The 15829-nt window shown below is 43.9% G+C and overlaps 1 protein-coding gene across 1 annotated transcript in view; it reads right to left on the reverse strand.

Annotated features, from left to right (window-relative positions):
* LOC106586540 (ephrin type-A receptor 6) overlaps positions 1 to 10762 on the reverse strand; it is a 256053-nt gene extending 245291 nt beyond the window's left edge. Inside the window, exon 1 of the mRNA XM_045707380.1 lies at positions 9994 to 10762. Within this exon, the coding sequence (XP_045563336.1) occupies positions 9994 to 10072 (79 nt within the window). The 5' untranslated portion in view covers positions 10073 to 10762. The remainder of the gene's footprint in view (positions 1 to 9993) is intronic.
* Positions 10763 to 15829: the final 5067 nt, after the last annotated feature.

Below are 15829 nucleotides of genomic sequence, written 5' to 3' on the forward strand. Positions count from 1 at the left end.
TGTGTTGTCAGTGTGTATGTGTGTGTGTTGTCAGTGTGAATGTGTGTGTGTTGTCAGTATGTGTGTGTGTGTGTTGTCAGTGTGTATGTGTGTGTGTTGTCAGTGTGTATGTGTGTGTGTTGTAAGTATGTGTGTGTGTATGTGTGTGTGTTGTCAGTATATGTGTGTGTGTTGTCAGTATGTGTGTGTGTGTGTTGTCAGTGTGTATGTGTGTGTGTTGTCAGTGTGTATGTGTGTGTGTTGTAAGTATGTGTGTGTGTGTATGTGTGTGTGTTGTCAGTATGTGTGTGCGTCTTGTCAGTGTGTATGTGTGTGTGTTGTCAGTATGTGTGTGTGTGTGTTGCAGGCTGTAAGACATCTGTGTGCTACCACGTACACTACCGTTCAAAAGTTTGGGGTCACTAAGAAATGTCCTTGTTTTTGAAAGAAAAGCAAAGCCAAGTCCATTAAAATAACATCAAATTGATCAGAAATACAGTGTAGACATTGTTAATTTTGTAAATGACTATTGTAGCTGGAAACGGCAGATTTTTTATGGAATATCTACATAGGCATACAGAGGCCCATTATTAGCAACCATCACTCCTGTGTTCCAATGGCACGTTGTGTTAGCTAATCCAAGTTTATCATTTTAAAAGGCTAATTGATCATTAGAAAACCCTTTTGCAATTATGTTAGCACAGCCTCACAAGTCCCCAACTGGCAGCTTCATTAAATAGTACACGCAAAACACCAGTCTCAACGTCAACAGTGAAGAGGCGACTCCGGGATGCTGGCCTTCTAGGCAGAGTTCCTCTGTCCAGTGTCTGTGTTCTTTTGCCCATGTTAATCTTTTCTTTTTATTGGCCAGTCTGAGATATGGCTTTTTCTTTGCAACTCTGCCTAGAAGGCCAGCATCCCAGAATCGCCTCTTCACAAAAAACAAGGACATTTCTATGTGACCCCAAACTTTTGAACAGTAGTGTATATGTCGGTCATAATAAGCTAAATACACTTTACACAGCGTCTCCCTGTGAGCAAGCCACCCAGCAACCCACCCACCCAGCCACCCACCCACCCACCCAGCCAGCCAGCCAGCCAGCCATCCAGCCACCCAGCCATCCACCCACCAACCCACCCACCCACCCAGCCAGCAAGCCATCCAGCCACCCAGCCACCCAGCCATCCCCCCACCCACCCACCCACCATCCAGCCACCCAGCCAGCCATCCAGCCAGCCAGCCAGCCATCCATCCAGCCAGCCAGCCACACAGCCACCCAGCCAGCCAGCCAGCCAGCCATCCATCCAGCCAGCCACCCAGCCAGCCAGCCAGCCACCCAGCCATCCAGCCACCCAGCCATCCATCCATCCATCCATCCAGCCACCCAGCTAGCCACCAAGCCAGCCAGCCACCCAGCCAGCCACCCATCCATCCATCCAGCCACCCACCCACCCAGCCAGCCAACCATTAGGCCCGCCAGCCATCCATCCATCCATCTAGCCAGCCAGCCACCCAGCCATCCATTCATGCATCCAGCCACCCAGCCAGCCACCCACCCAGCCAGCCAGTCAGCCACCCACCTATCCAGCCACCCAGTCAATCAGTCAGTCAGCCAGCCACCCAGCCACCCAGTCAGTCAGTCAGCCAGCCACCCATCCATCCATCCAGCCACCCAGCCAGCCAGCCACCCACCCACCCACCCACCCAGTCAGCCACCCACCCACCCACACACCCACCCATCCAGCCAGCCAGCCAGCCAGCCAGCCAGCCACCCAGTCAGCCACCCACCCACCCACACACCCACCCATCCAGCCAGCCAGCCACCCAGTCAGCCACCCACCCACCCACCCATCCATCCAGCCACCCACCCACCCACCCACCCATCCAGCCACCCATCCAGCCAGCCACAGCAGCCACCGCGCCTCGCAGTGACAGACAATACACCATCTGCCCTGGATCAGGCAAGGGTCTGTGGCACAACCACCACCGTAACAGTATGGACATTAGCAAACACTCCATCCAGCCAGCCAGCCGTACTTTGATTTGAACACAGAGGAACTTGAAGCTCTCAACCTGCCCCACTGCAGCCCCGTCGATATGGATGGGGGTGTGCTCGCCCCCCACATTCATGTAGTCCACAATCAGCTCATTGGTCTTACTGATGTTGAGGGAGAGGTTGTTGCTCTGGCACCACATTGCCAGGTCACTGACCTCCTCCCTGTAGGCTGACTCATTGTCGCCGCTGATCAGACCTACCACCGTCGTGTCGTCAGCAAACTTGAGGATGGTGTTGGAGTCATGCGTGGCCACGCATTCATGGGTGAACAGGGAGTACAGGAGGGGACTAAGCACACACCTCTGTGGGGCCCCCGTGTTGAGGATCAGCGTGGCGGAGGTGATGTTGCCTACCCTCACCACCTGGGGTCGGTCCGTCAGGAAGTCCAAGATCCAGTTGCACAGGGAGGTGTTCAGACCCAGTCCTAAACTTGGTGATGAGCTTGGAGGGGACAATGGTGTTGAACGCTGAGCTGTAATCAATGAACAGCATTCCTCTTATCTAGGTGGGTGAGGGCAGTGTAGAGCAATTGAGATTGCGTCATCTATGGATCTGTTGGGGCGGTATGCAAATTGGAGTGGGTCTAGGGTGTCTGGGATGGTGGAGTTAATGTGTGCCTTAACAAGCCTAAAAAAGCACTTCATGATTACCAAACTGAGTGCTACAGGACGGTAGCCATTGTGGCATGAAGCCTTAGAGTTCTTGGGGACAGGATGGATGGTGGTCATCTTAAAACATGTGGGGATTACAGACAGGGACAAGAAGAGGTTGAAAATTACAGTGAATATGCCTGTCAGGTGTGAGAACACACCCTGGAATACCATCGGCTCCGCGGCCTTGTGGATGTTGACCTGATTAAAGTCCTTTCTCACGTCAGCCTCGGAAGGTGAGATCACCCAATCGTCTGGGTCGGTGACGGCCCTCACACCCAGCACAATGTTGTTGTTGTCAAAGCGTGTATAAAATGCATTGAGTTCGTCTGATAGAGAGGCATCATTGGGCAGATAATGTCTGGGTTTTCCTTTGTAATCCATAATGAACTGTAGCCCTTGCCACATGCAGCGGGCGTCGGAGCCTGTGTAATATGATTCCACATTATTCCTATATTGTCCTTTTGCTCATTTGATGACTCTGCGGAGGTCAAAGCGGGACTTCTTGTACTTATTTATTTCCTCGGCCGTAGCCTCAGTTTTAAGGCTCAGCTCTGTGTGCAGTAGCCCTGTCCTTTAGTTTAGCGCCAACGTCAGTGTTAATCCAGGCCTGTGATTGGGGAAGCAGCGAACCCTCACTGTGGGGACAAATGAAGCCAGTGACAGAGGTGGTTAGCTGTTCAATGTTATCGTGGAGTCTCGAAACATATTCCTTAATCAGTGCTTGCAAAGCAGCCTTGTAGCATAATCTCTGATTCTGGTGACCATTTCTCAATGTAGTGAGTCACAGGTACTTCCAGTTTTATTTTCTGCTTGTAAACTGGAAGCAGGAGTACGGAGTCATGATCTGATTTGCCGAATGGTGGACAAGGGAGGGCTTTGTATGCTTGTGCGTAGAATAACAGTCATCTAGGACTTTATTGCCCCTAGTGGCATTGGAAACATGTTGATGGAAGTTGGGCATCAAATGTCTTAGTGACGCGAAATAAAAATTGCCTGCAACCAGAAAAGCAGCCTCTGGATGTAGGTTTTCTTGCTTGTGAACAGTTGTTGTTGATGTAGAGAAAAACCCCTCCCCCCCACCACTGAATTCCCTGACTTCCCTGTCCTGTCCACCCGGTGAATGAAGAATCCATCAAGTTGAATAGCCATGGGGGGTACCTTGTCTGAGAGCTATGTTTCAGTAAAGCAAAGAATATTGCAGTTTGCTCCCGTTGATAGCAAATCTGCGATCGGAGGTCATCCATCATATTATCAAGTAACTGTATATTTATTGGCCAGTAGAACGGAGGGAAGAGGTGGCCGGTTTTCCCTTCGCCTTACTCTCACCAGGACCCCCCACCCCACTCTTGCCTCTGTAACGCCGGTGTTTCCTCTTGGGTAGCCCAAAAAATGGGTCGGAATTACAGAGCCCAAGGCAGTCGAAGTTGAAGCCGAAATTGGGGTAAGTAACTGCCGATCTAAAGTTCAAAAGTAATTTTCGGTTGTAAGAAATAATAGCGGATACATTTTGTGAAAATAAAAAAATTAACAAAATAATCACAAAATAGCAAATTTGGGTCGAAACTTGCAAATTGCCGGCCATCCAGTACCGCGCCATCTTTTGAAAATGTATAAGTGAAACCCTGGTCAAAACAAGTCAAACAGCTGCTAGTGAAGTTGAGTGTTTCCATGTAAGGTAATAACAGAAAAGGAAAAAAAGGTGTTTATTCCTGACCTTTATAATAACATAGAAATGTCATGTTTATAAATACATATTGCATGCATGACTGATATCAGAGAAAAACACAGGATTACAATGTTACTGGAGCACAGAGCGAGAGAGAGAGAGAAAGAGAGAGAGAGAGAGGAGAGGAAAGACAGAGAAAGAGAGAGAGAGAGAAAGAGAGAGAGAGGAGAGGAAAGACAGAGAGAGAAATAGAGAGAGAGAAAGAGAGAGAGAAAGAGAGAGAGAGAGGAGAGGAAAGACAGAGAAAGAGAGAGAGAGAAAGAGAGAGAGGAAAGACAGAGAGAAATTGAGAGAGAGAGAAAGAGAGAGAAAGAGAGAGAGAGAGAGAGAGAGAGAGAGAGAGAGAGAGAGAGAGAGAGAGAGAGAGAGAGAGAGATACATTATGTATTATGGGCACAACTTCCTATGTTAATTCCACTTCTTTATTTATTTATTCTTCAGTGGTAGGGTGATACATCAATACACTGCAAAGCAATGAGCTTTGAGGAAGCTCAATATAAATGCAAATAAAAACACTAAATAGTGCAAATTTCTTTAACTTTTTAGCAGGAATTTGTTTGTTAGTTCCAACTAAAAGAAAGCACTTTCCCTTGCTGCTTTGTCCTTGCTTTTGAGTCCAGGAGAAGGCTTAATCTGGGTCCTGGAAATCAGCCCTACATACTGGTTGAGTTATTTAGCTGCAGTTTTAACCAGCAGAACTCCATGTCCTCCTCCTCTCCCAACAGTGTCTGTGTGTCTGGCAGGCTGGTGGAGGATGGAGTGCCAGTAGCAGTAGTATCCTCAGCAGAACCCCTGGGAACAGGACTAATTGCACTGTCTGCCTCTGTCTCTCTCTCTCACACACACTTGAAATCCATACCTTCCTGACCACTGGCACTGTGTGTGTGTGTGTGTGTGTGTGTGTGTGTGTGTGTGTGTGTGTGTGTGTGTGTGTGTGTGTGTGTGTGTGTGTGTGTGTGTGTGTGTGTGTGTGTGTGTGTGTGTGTGTGTGTGTGTGTGTGTGTGTGCGTGTGCGTGCATGCGTGTGTAGAAGCTCTATTTCTCACCCAATGTAAATCTATACTTAACCACTGGCCAAATTCATCACACACTGTCTGTTTCCAACTCAACCCTATAATGATCTGAATACCTTCTCAGTGTAACCACAAACAGACTGCTCTGAGCCTGGTCTGGCTGGTAGCTGTTGAAAGCCATGCCTTCCAACAACATGATTCTCCTATCCTGGATAGTAACAAAGCAGTTAAAGACTTCATTCATAAACTTTGGGATTTTTTCATTCGCCTCTTCTGTACATTATGCGTAATTAAAATATTGTAATGTGTGTTTATGTATGTATGTGCGCCTGTGTGTGTATCTGTGTTTGTGTCTATGCATTCATCTGTGTGTGTTGTCCTATAACAGCCTCTGTCTCAGTGCAGTGTAGTATATTCCCAGTAGACGGTGGGACCTGTAGGACCCTGCTTAGAGCAGCAGTTCTCCCAGGGGATTTTACTGGGGTATTAATAGAACATTACAGGGCCTGCTTATGAATCTGTGTTCTAGCTTTATAATACAAGAATGGGAACGCTGTTCCCTGGGTGCCAGTCTGCTGGTATCTATCCTGTCTTTAAAACCAGGTGCGTGGAGTGACATTAGTGGTTCAATCTAGGATCCGCTTGCCAACTCTATCCCTATCCTTGACCATTTAACAGGTAACCCTAACCTTAACCATTTACTTTGGATGTAAAGCAAATCAAATCAAATTTGATAAAATCACATTATATTTGTCACATGCTTCGTAAACAACAGGTGTAAACTAACAGTGAAATGCTGACTTACAGACCCTTCCCAACAATGCAAAAAATAATTATAATAATAACACGAGGAATAAATACACAATGAGTCATGATAACGTGTCTATATACCGGGTACCAGTACTGAGTCCATGTTCAGGGGTACTAGGTAATGAGGTAGATGTACATATAGGTAGGGATAAAGTGACAGGCAACAGGATAGATAATAAACAGTAGCAGCAGTGTATGTGATGAGTCAAAAGAGATTAGTGCAAAAAGGGTCAATGAAGATAAATAGTTAACCAATAGCTACCCAGACTAACTATTTATCAGTCTTATAGCTTGGGGGTAGAATCTGTTCAGGGTTCTGTTGGTTCCAGACTTGGTGCATCGGTACCGATTGCCGTGCAGTAGCAGAGAGATCAGTCTTTTACTTGGGTGGCTGGAGTCTTTGACAATTTATAGGGCCTTCCTCTGAAGGCTGTAGAAGAAGATGAAAATAACATTTGAGAGATGAAGAGAGATGTAGGGAAAGTGATTGGGTAGAAAGAGAATAGATTGACATTTGGTGGTGTTCTATTCAGATGATAGGAAGTAGTGTGAAATGAAACACTATCTACAGCACAGACAAGCTGACAGGCGTGGTGGGGAAAACGCATAGCTCACATTCCTATTCCTTCCAGATGAATCAGACCACTATGTAACATCTTAATGTCAGAACTATAGCCAAGCAAATCAGAGCTAGAAGCTAATTAGATCAGATATTAGCACCATGAGGCTTTTAATGAGAATTTACCACAGAGTAGCAGATGAAGTGTTACAGTGTGGGGCGGTTACAGTCTTGACCAGAATGGAAAGATTGTCTGCAAAATGCCATGGCTTCATAACACAGTGCTGACCCTAAATGACAGTTACAAGACAGGCATGACAGAGACAGGTCAAAGAGACATGTAGCAACCTTTCATTAGAGGGCCATTCACTGACGCATCAAGGATGGACTGTCATAGTGTTAGAACAGGAAGCATGTATGAGTGTCAAACTGAGGAGAAGCCATCTCAACACACCTGAGAGACCATCTACCCATTCGCTACCAAGCCACACATCACACCTAGCGCCTAACCACAGATCTAGGATCAGTTTACAATATAACCTACCCAAAAATGAACCATTACGAGGTAAATATATCTGACCCTGTATTGCTAGTTCTACCTTTTCCCACCTAGATTCTTTGGAGAGCCAGCTGCAGGTGGCGCCACTGAGACAGGCTTTTGACGCATGCACTGATAACATAACTTTATCAGGGATAGGGCTTAGTAGTTTGGGATGGGAAATAAGTCTAGGAATTGCCAGGGATCTCATTATTCAATATTATCACCATACTTAGGTGCCGATACAATATGTATTGGGATTCTCACAATTCTATATGTATTACGATTCGATAGTGCGATGTCATTGAAATTTGATGTTTGAAACATTTTGTTCACTATATGTCTGCTGCAGAGAGACAGGAGAGAGCATGATAAAATGAGTTTTGATCAGTCATGGAAACATACTGTAAGTGCTGAAAGCAAAATTGTTTGGTATATTTGTCTTGGTTTAAGGATGGAAGGGTGTCTGGGCCCAGCAGCAAATCAGGACCCAGTGAACCAAGGGATCTCCTGCCTCATTTAAAAGGATCAACCCTTTAGTTTGGGGACACTTTAAAACAATGTTACAACAATGGACTGACATTTTTCTCAGATTCTCTGAATCTCTGGAGCTTATTTCATTTAGCCAATCCTTTAACTTAGCCAATCCTCCCTTCGTTTTTACCAGCCAGGCTAGAAGAAAAAAAACATGCAGCTCCAACAAAACTCCCACAGAAATAACAATAACAGTGAGTACTGTAGAGAAAGCTGAAACTTGGCAGTGTTTGTGTAGTAGGGCTTAGTTAATAACTCTTTGCGTCCCTGCAGAACACCGGTGTTGGTGTGAGGGATTGTCTGACAAGCTGCATTCAGCGTCTCCCAGCCAGGGAGGATGAGACTGATTGGTTTTCATTGTTCTCCTCTCAGCTGACATCAGGCCCAATTGTGCCTGTGAAATCCCCAATCTACAACGCTCACCTTCACCCGGTTCAAAGCAATATACAACATTTGACACATGGGTTTTAAAAGCAAAGAGCTGTTTGTCTGGCAGAGATAAAACATAATTCTAGAGTTGTTTTCTGATGAATTGTGACATGTGGTAAGGCCTCTAAATCCAACAACAACAGGTGAGAAATACACATCATCTGGATGCCACACATAGGCTCACACATAGGCTCACACACACACACACACACACACACACACACACACACACACACACACACACACACACACACACACACACACACACTCGCGCATACACACTCCCGCATAAACACAGTGCAGAGAAACCGTTTCAGAACCACGGACAGAAGCTGGAAGCAGCCTAAAACTAAATCTCAGAGGCACCTCTGAAGTCAATGTGAAAGACACCATAGGGCTGACTGGAAAGCTGACACACTACTCATCAACTCAATCATCATTCAATCTTTGATGGCAGCACAAAGACACACTGGGCTGTTATGTAGCACCTGCCTGGGAGAAGAGGGAGTAGTATCAGAAGAGGGAGTAGTATCACTTTTATTGAACTGAGAGAACAATCAAATATAACCTAGGGGCCACATCCCTCTGTGTCCCTGTAGAATCAATAGAACTATTTTAAACCTGAGTGATAGCGCGTACGCGCACACACACACACACACACACACACACACACACACACACACACACACACACACACACACACACACACACACACACACACACCTGAGTTTCTTCAACCACATTTGGTGGCAGAGAGACAAAGATGACACAATAGAGAAAGAAAACAGATTAAAGTCTAAAGGCAGCATAAGGGTGATTTTATTATCTGGTGTGATTCTTATGTGGTTTGCAGTCATGCATCAGGTCAATGTAGCAGAATGGAACAGTAATGGGATCCAAAAGCCTGCTGAGGGCTCAATTCACGGAGAGCATCAATCTGCCTGGATCAAGGAATCTGTCTGTATAGTTTGAAGGTATAGTATGGCCTTAAATACATACAATTTAAAACGTTTAACCTCAGTCTTTACAGAACTCAATCCAGCCACTGCGTAAAAAAAAAAAGGGATGTTTTGTGTTTTTGATTGGATACTGTAAGTATTTTTTCCATTTGTAAACCTTATGTAAAACGTAATGGACGGTTGTAGTGATTGAAGGATGTAGATCGGTAACCTTAGCCTAATTGATTTGCCACCCCCGGGTTGTCAACTTCTCACTCTCCTGCTTTCATAGCGTTCGTAGCGCGGGAAAGGGCTCGGTGCGTTATTTACCGGTAGGTTGTTGTCCTTCCAGTAGGCCTATTTTTTCCACACATGATAAACTGTTTAATAGCCATAGGTTCACATTATTCAAATCAAACTGCGTGCTATTTTCAAGCAATTACAAACGCAGACTTACACTAATTTGGAAAAGCACACGTGCTGGTTGGAATATGAATGCCTAGAGCTACTGACTATTACGACTGTAACATGTTACATAACCTATCTATAGGTACCGGCCTATATATTGGTCAATGCAATCTTTGGTTAACTGTAGCCTATTATGGCTACATTTAGGCGCGGGTGGAAACACGTGCCACAAGTGTGAATTAAAGCGCATATCAGCAGCCTTTACCCGAAAAAAATAAATATAACTAATAACTAATTTAGGCTAATATTAAACTGTTCTCCAAAGTCATGCGCAGATAAAATATCTCACCTTGATTGCCGTGGCTGGTAGGAGTGAAGAGAATCCTAAAAAATAGGAAAACGAGGCATAGTTTTTCTCCTAAAGTCATTTCTGTACCATCCACAGGCTGCCCAGCACCGCGCCGAGCAGGAGACTATCCAAGAGAAGAAACCTGGTCACAAAGCGCCTTTAGATCCCAAGTGGAGCCGTGGGTGTCTCTCCTCTCCCCGGACCCTCCTCACATCCAGTCTCCGCTGGAGAGAGCTGTCAGACGAATGTAGGCTACTGGAGGAGATCCATCGCATGATCCGGCGGAGAGCTTAGCAAGGTTGGTGAAGTTCACACCGCGGCAAAAACAAAAATCAAGACGACATTTACCAGCAGCGACCGCATTTCTAGAGCAATGCTCAAAGACAAAATATTTAGCGCTCCGTATCGGAGCTTCCTGTATTTCACTGTTTTGACAGAAATCTAATCAAACATTCCTCGGCTGCGCTATTTTATTTCCTCCTGGTTTCAGCTAAGCGTATTCGTGATTCCTTCAGGCGGGAAATGGAAGACGCCAGGATGCGGCTCGTGACATACAGTTCCAAACTCCAAGTGGCGCGGTATCAGTTGTTTGGTTGGTGTGAGCGAGCGTAGTGCCGCTGTAAGCCGGTTCCATGCAAGTCTGGACTGACTGCTGCAGCAGAGAACTGTACAACTCCCGTTTACGACGGAGTACAGCTACAGAATGGCGAGACAGAGCGCATCTGTGCAGGGCGCCCGGCGCTAGAGGGTGTTAGCTGACAACACAACGGCAGTGTGCATGGCAGCCAGCAAAGTCTATGTGTGTGTGCGTGTATGTGTGTGCCTCTTCCAGCTGGACATCAATATTTCTGCAGGTTATTGATGGCCAGTGTTGTTACCTCTATTCCAGGTAGATTTGAATTGCAAATGATCTGTGTGGGAGGAAATGTAACATAATGTGATGCATAGCGTAAATGGCAAATTAATATATTTGGCTCCATTTTAAACGAGATTAGCTATGCTTACCTAGGCCTATACCTTTTTTACATTTAGAAAATACATTTTGAAGGTCAGGCAGGGCATTAATTTTCACATTATTATGTTACTTTCATGTAGGCCTACAGTAAATGTACTGTAAAGCTGAATTCAAGTTTATAATTGAAATAGTTCATTTGGAAAACATTGAATCTGTTGTAAATTGCTCCTAGACCTAGGGTCAGTTTTGTGTTTTCCCCCTAATGGTTAATGTTAGGCATCTTGGTAGATGAGCTGATCCTAGATCTGTGCAACTTCTACCCAGTGGATCTTCGAAGCAGTAGTGTCATCCTGGCCAACAACAATGTCAGCCAGGAGTACAGAAGGTCTTCATCCATCCCAATGGACGCTTCATGGAGTGAGTAACCAAGCTGCACCTCACCTTGTGGGGTTAAACAAAGCAACACTACTTCCTGTCATGATGCCAGTCAATCAGTCCAAGGGACATCGGTCAGAATCAGTCAACTCTAAGCCAACCAGAAACAATATCAGTCAGAACCACTCAGCTCAAAGGCATTCAGACATATTGTCTGCTCTAGCCAATGACCATCCCTGTCACTGAGGACTTGGGATTAAGCCCACGTTACAACAACAAAATGTACTATGCACAGCTCCTCCAATACAATTGATCGATAAAGGTCAAGGCATTTGTAGGTCCAGGACGACAGCTATTAAGGAAGTGGCGTGACAGCACAATGCTAGCTTATCCAATCGCCACACAAATTATTTGTTGTCAGTTCATGTTGGCAAAAGCAGAACTAAGCAGGCAGGCAGGCTAGACAATATTTCTATGTCTATAATAATGGATAAAACTATGAATGTGACAGTCCAGATGTATTGCAGTTATAAACCACTGGGTAAGGGATATGAGGACATAGGCTTTAGAATGACGCCTCATAGACGTATTATTGTTATGGATATAGCCAGTTGGATAGAGATGGAGAATGGATTCAGAATCCTATATAGTGGCTGATGATGATTGCATGATTTAAACATATTTAGTGTTGACAATACAATTAATTAAAAACGGTGTTTTAGTGAATGTGTTAAAAAAAAAATCTGTTATTTATCCTCTTGGACAAACAACAACCTTTTTCAGTGAAAATAGTTAAGAATTAAATAATTCATTAATTGAAATTCATTATCCTGTTTTCATCCTTTACAGTGTGTATACATCTAATGCAAGTTATTTGCATATGTGAAGGAACAACATGATCTCACACTCAATTAGTGCAAATATGTACAAAAAGTATTGCTTTTTGTGTGACTTCATTCATAGGAAAATATATTTTTGGGGGGCAAAATTGTGAACAATCTATTGAACGTTAATGGAGCAGTGCATTTTCGGCAATGGTGTTCTACACTGCCTTTTTTGTGTCCCACATTTATTTATATAAAAAAATTAACGTGTTATCAACCCAATATTGTTAATCAACCAGGTTGTCACCGAAATGCATTTTGGGTAATGGTTTTCTACACTGCCTTGTTTTGTGTCGCACATTTATTTATATAAAAATAAAACGTGTTATCAACCCAATATTGTTATTCAACCAGGTTGTCACTGAAACACTTGTAATATAATAGTAGCCTTACATTTTTTTTTATTTTTTAAATGCCATTGCTGTTTTCTATGCCTACTTTCGCTCAAGGGACACTGGTTCTATGTCGGATTTAATGAGGGTTTCCAGATTGGAGTAAAAAGCTGTATTTGTCATTTTTTTGTGGTTTTGATGAAGGTATTTGATTGAGGAATGGGGATACATTTTCATGATGGGAAATTAATTCATCAATAAATGTGGGGAAACAAGACCTGCAAAAAAAATCTTGTGTGTCAAGTAAACTGAGTAAATATGCGTAAAGGAAAGTGTGAAATACAGAACATTTTGTTTTTACAAAAAAAGACAATTTAACGAAGAATGCCATAGAGAGAAGGTAAATGATAGAAATAGGATTGCCAGGCCTCCCAAGTGGTGCAGCGGTCTAAGATACTGCATCGCAGTGCTTGAGGCATCAAATCAGACCAGGGTTCGATCCCAGGCTGTTTCATAACTGGCTGTGATCGGGAGTCGCATAGGGGGGCATAGGGGGGCCCACAATTGGCCCAGCGTCGTCCGGGTTCGGGGAGGGTTTGGTAAAATACCCCCCAAAAATAAATAGGATTGTCCTTTGATAAGGGATGTGATGGTTCAGAATGATAATAATACAATGAACAAATTGAAATAATAAAAATTTAAAAAATGGTTGAGTTGATAAAAAGTCCCATCCTTTAAGAGTCTGTAGAGAGCTGCTGTGCTCTGCTGTAATGGGAGGAAATGAGGTGTGACTGTAGCAGGGGAAGCTAACTGTGATCCATGGATCTCCCCTGCTTTAGAGAGAGAGAACAGTCTGTGTGTGTGTTCGCACATGCGTGCATGTATGCGTTTGTGTGGGGGTGTGTGTATGTGTGTGCGCTGGTGCATGTGTATGTGTGATCCAGAAAAATTTCTGTCAAGCCAGACTGATCTGTAGATAGTACAGGAACAAGCCCAGATCAGCACAACTGACAGCAGGAATGAGGCTTTATACCACAGTTAAACACTAACAGGTTTCAGAAGTTACACAACGACCGTGGTCTTTATAATGAGCAGAAAGATGTACGCCTGTAATCCTACAATGAAACAATGTGTACTGTATGAAACAGAAAAGGAACTTATATGAATTATAAATCTACCCAGCTTGCAAGCCAAATCAGGGTCAGATGAGAAGTACTCTACTCTAATGTACGTTACAGATGTAGGATCTTAATTTGAGCCAGTTTACTACAGCAAGAAAATAATCCTGCAGCAACAGGAAATGTGAATTATTATGTGGATTACAATTAATGGACATTTTTGTAGGGGTTGTTACATTTTTCGTAAGGGAAAATCAAGTTTCAAAGTGGAAATAACAAAATTCAGAAGCCTTTTTAAAAGTCAAATAAACTACCAGTTTTAATATTCAATGCATTGCAGGAAAGTTATCCTGCAACAGGGTGATCACATTAAGATCCTACATCTGTATATTACTGTAAAGTCTCCTGATTAGGTGTAACAGACAGTAGAGTATGCTTACAGTCCCTCAAGGCTAAAGCCACATTGAACAATTTCAGACTTTATTACACAAACGGGAAACAAATCAGTGAAAAATAAACCATGATTGCACCACTTCAAAGTTACAATTTTCAGTCTAAAGTGTATTGCAATTTGTTGGCTAAGTCAATTTTAGCCGTTGATTTAAATGGCATTGCTTTATGTTGCTGTTTATTACAGACTACAGGACCTCCAGGTGGAAGTAGAGAAAGAGCACTACAGACCACAGCTGTGTGTGCGTGTTGTGTGTGTTTTCACATTGCCGTGCAGGTTGTGTGTTTTTCCACATGTCCACACCTTTACGAAAGGTAACTAAATCTATAAGGCTGACACGTTTCCAGTCAATATGTGTGTAAAGCCAATCATTTAAACACTGCCAGCATTCCCATCTAACGCAACATAAAGTACTGCATTCACTTTCTATATTTTTCAGAAACTTTAGAACATTTTTATTTTAAAAGGTTTTACCGTATTATTGGCTAGAGTAAATCTGAAAGACGACAATTAAACACCTTTTTTTGGCATGGTCACACACACACACACACACACACACACACACACACACACACACCTCTCCTACATTTAAACTCCAAGTACGCACAAACACTGACGACACACACACATATACACCCTTCTCTCCTTAAGTTCACCTCCGAGTATACACACACCCTTCCCCTCCGTGGGCCCACCTCCCAGTGTTACCTAATGGTCCATGGTTCTAACCTTCCCAGTAGCGATACAGAGAAGAAGGACCAGAACAAATAGAGAACAGCTCATCATCAAGCCTGAGAGGCTGGACGCCTGGAATCCTGGTAGTTAAACCTTCGCTCAGGGAGGAGGGAGGGAGGGAGGGAGAAAGAGAGAGGTAGATGGAGAGGGAGAGGGACAGAGAAGAGCCGGTGGTCAAGCAGATGGAGACCCTTATTAAGGTGAGGCAATAGAGGGGCTGGCAGCACATGGCTTCTCATAAACTTTATGTGTAACACTCATTCAGCCATTTAGGATTGTTCCCTCCTTTCTCGGTCTCGTTATCTCACTCTCCCCACCTCCCAAGAGTTTCAAGCCTATTTATTTGAAATCATAAATACCTTCCAAAAAACCTGAGTTGAATAATTATATCATTGTCATGGATTGAATGTATCATGTGATGATGAAGCTTCTTTGACGATTCTGTCTGGTCCTATATTCATACAAGAGGAGAGGAAAACATATGAACAATACCGTGCTGATGTACAAGCTGTATGCGAATAAACCATTGACTGTACAGTAAACATACACACTTAATTACGGAGTCTGTGAGTTTCACAAAGGATCCCTTAGTTGTATTATCTGGGGACGAGTCTTCTCACAAAGCTCGCCAGCGCTAATTCTATTGTCCTCTCAAGGAAAATGAAATAATTTGTGGCATCAGCTGAATGGCGTACAGTCAGTGCTTGTCAAACACATGAAATACAAGAAATTGTGTGTGTAATTAAATAAATGTCATATTAAAATCCACATAAGTGACAGGCTTGATTATGCTCAGCGATAAAGCACAGTGTGAGGTACCAAACGGAGAGGTATAAAATAGGTGCCTGGCTAAATGTCTGTTTCATTTTGAAGACAGATCCTTTAATTCGAGGCAGCACCAATCCAATGTGGAATTCAGCCACTTGACAGTTTCCCCAAAAAATTCCATTAGTAATTGGCTGATGGCTGGATTAAATGGTGTATTA

This window comes from Salmo salar, chromosome ssa25, assembly GCF_905237065.1.
Source record: "Salmo salar chromosome ssa25, Ssal_v3.1, whole genome shotgun sequence".
Classification (NCBI taxonomy): Eukaryota; Metazoa; Chordata; class Actinopteri; order Salmoniformes; family Salmonidae; genus Salmo; species Salmo salar.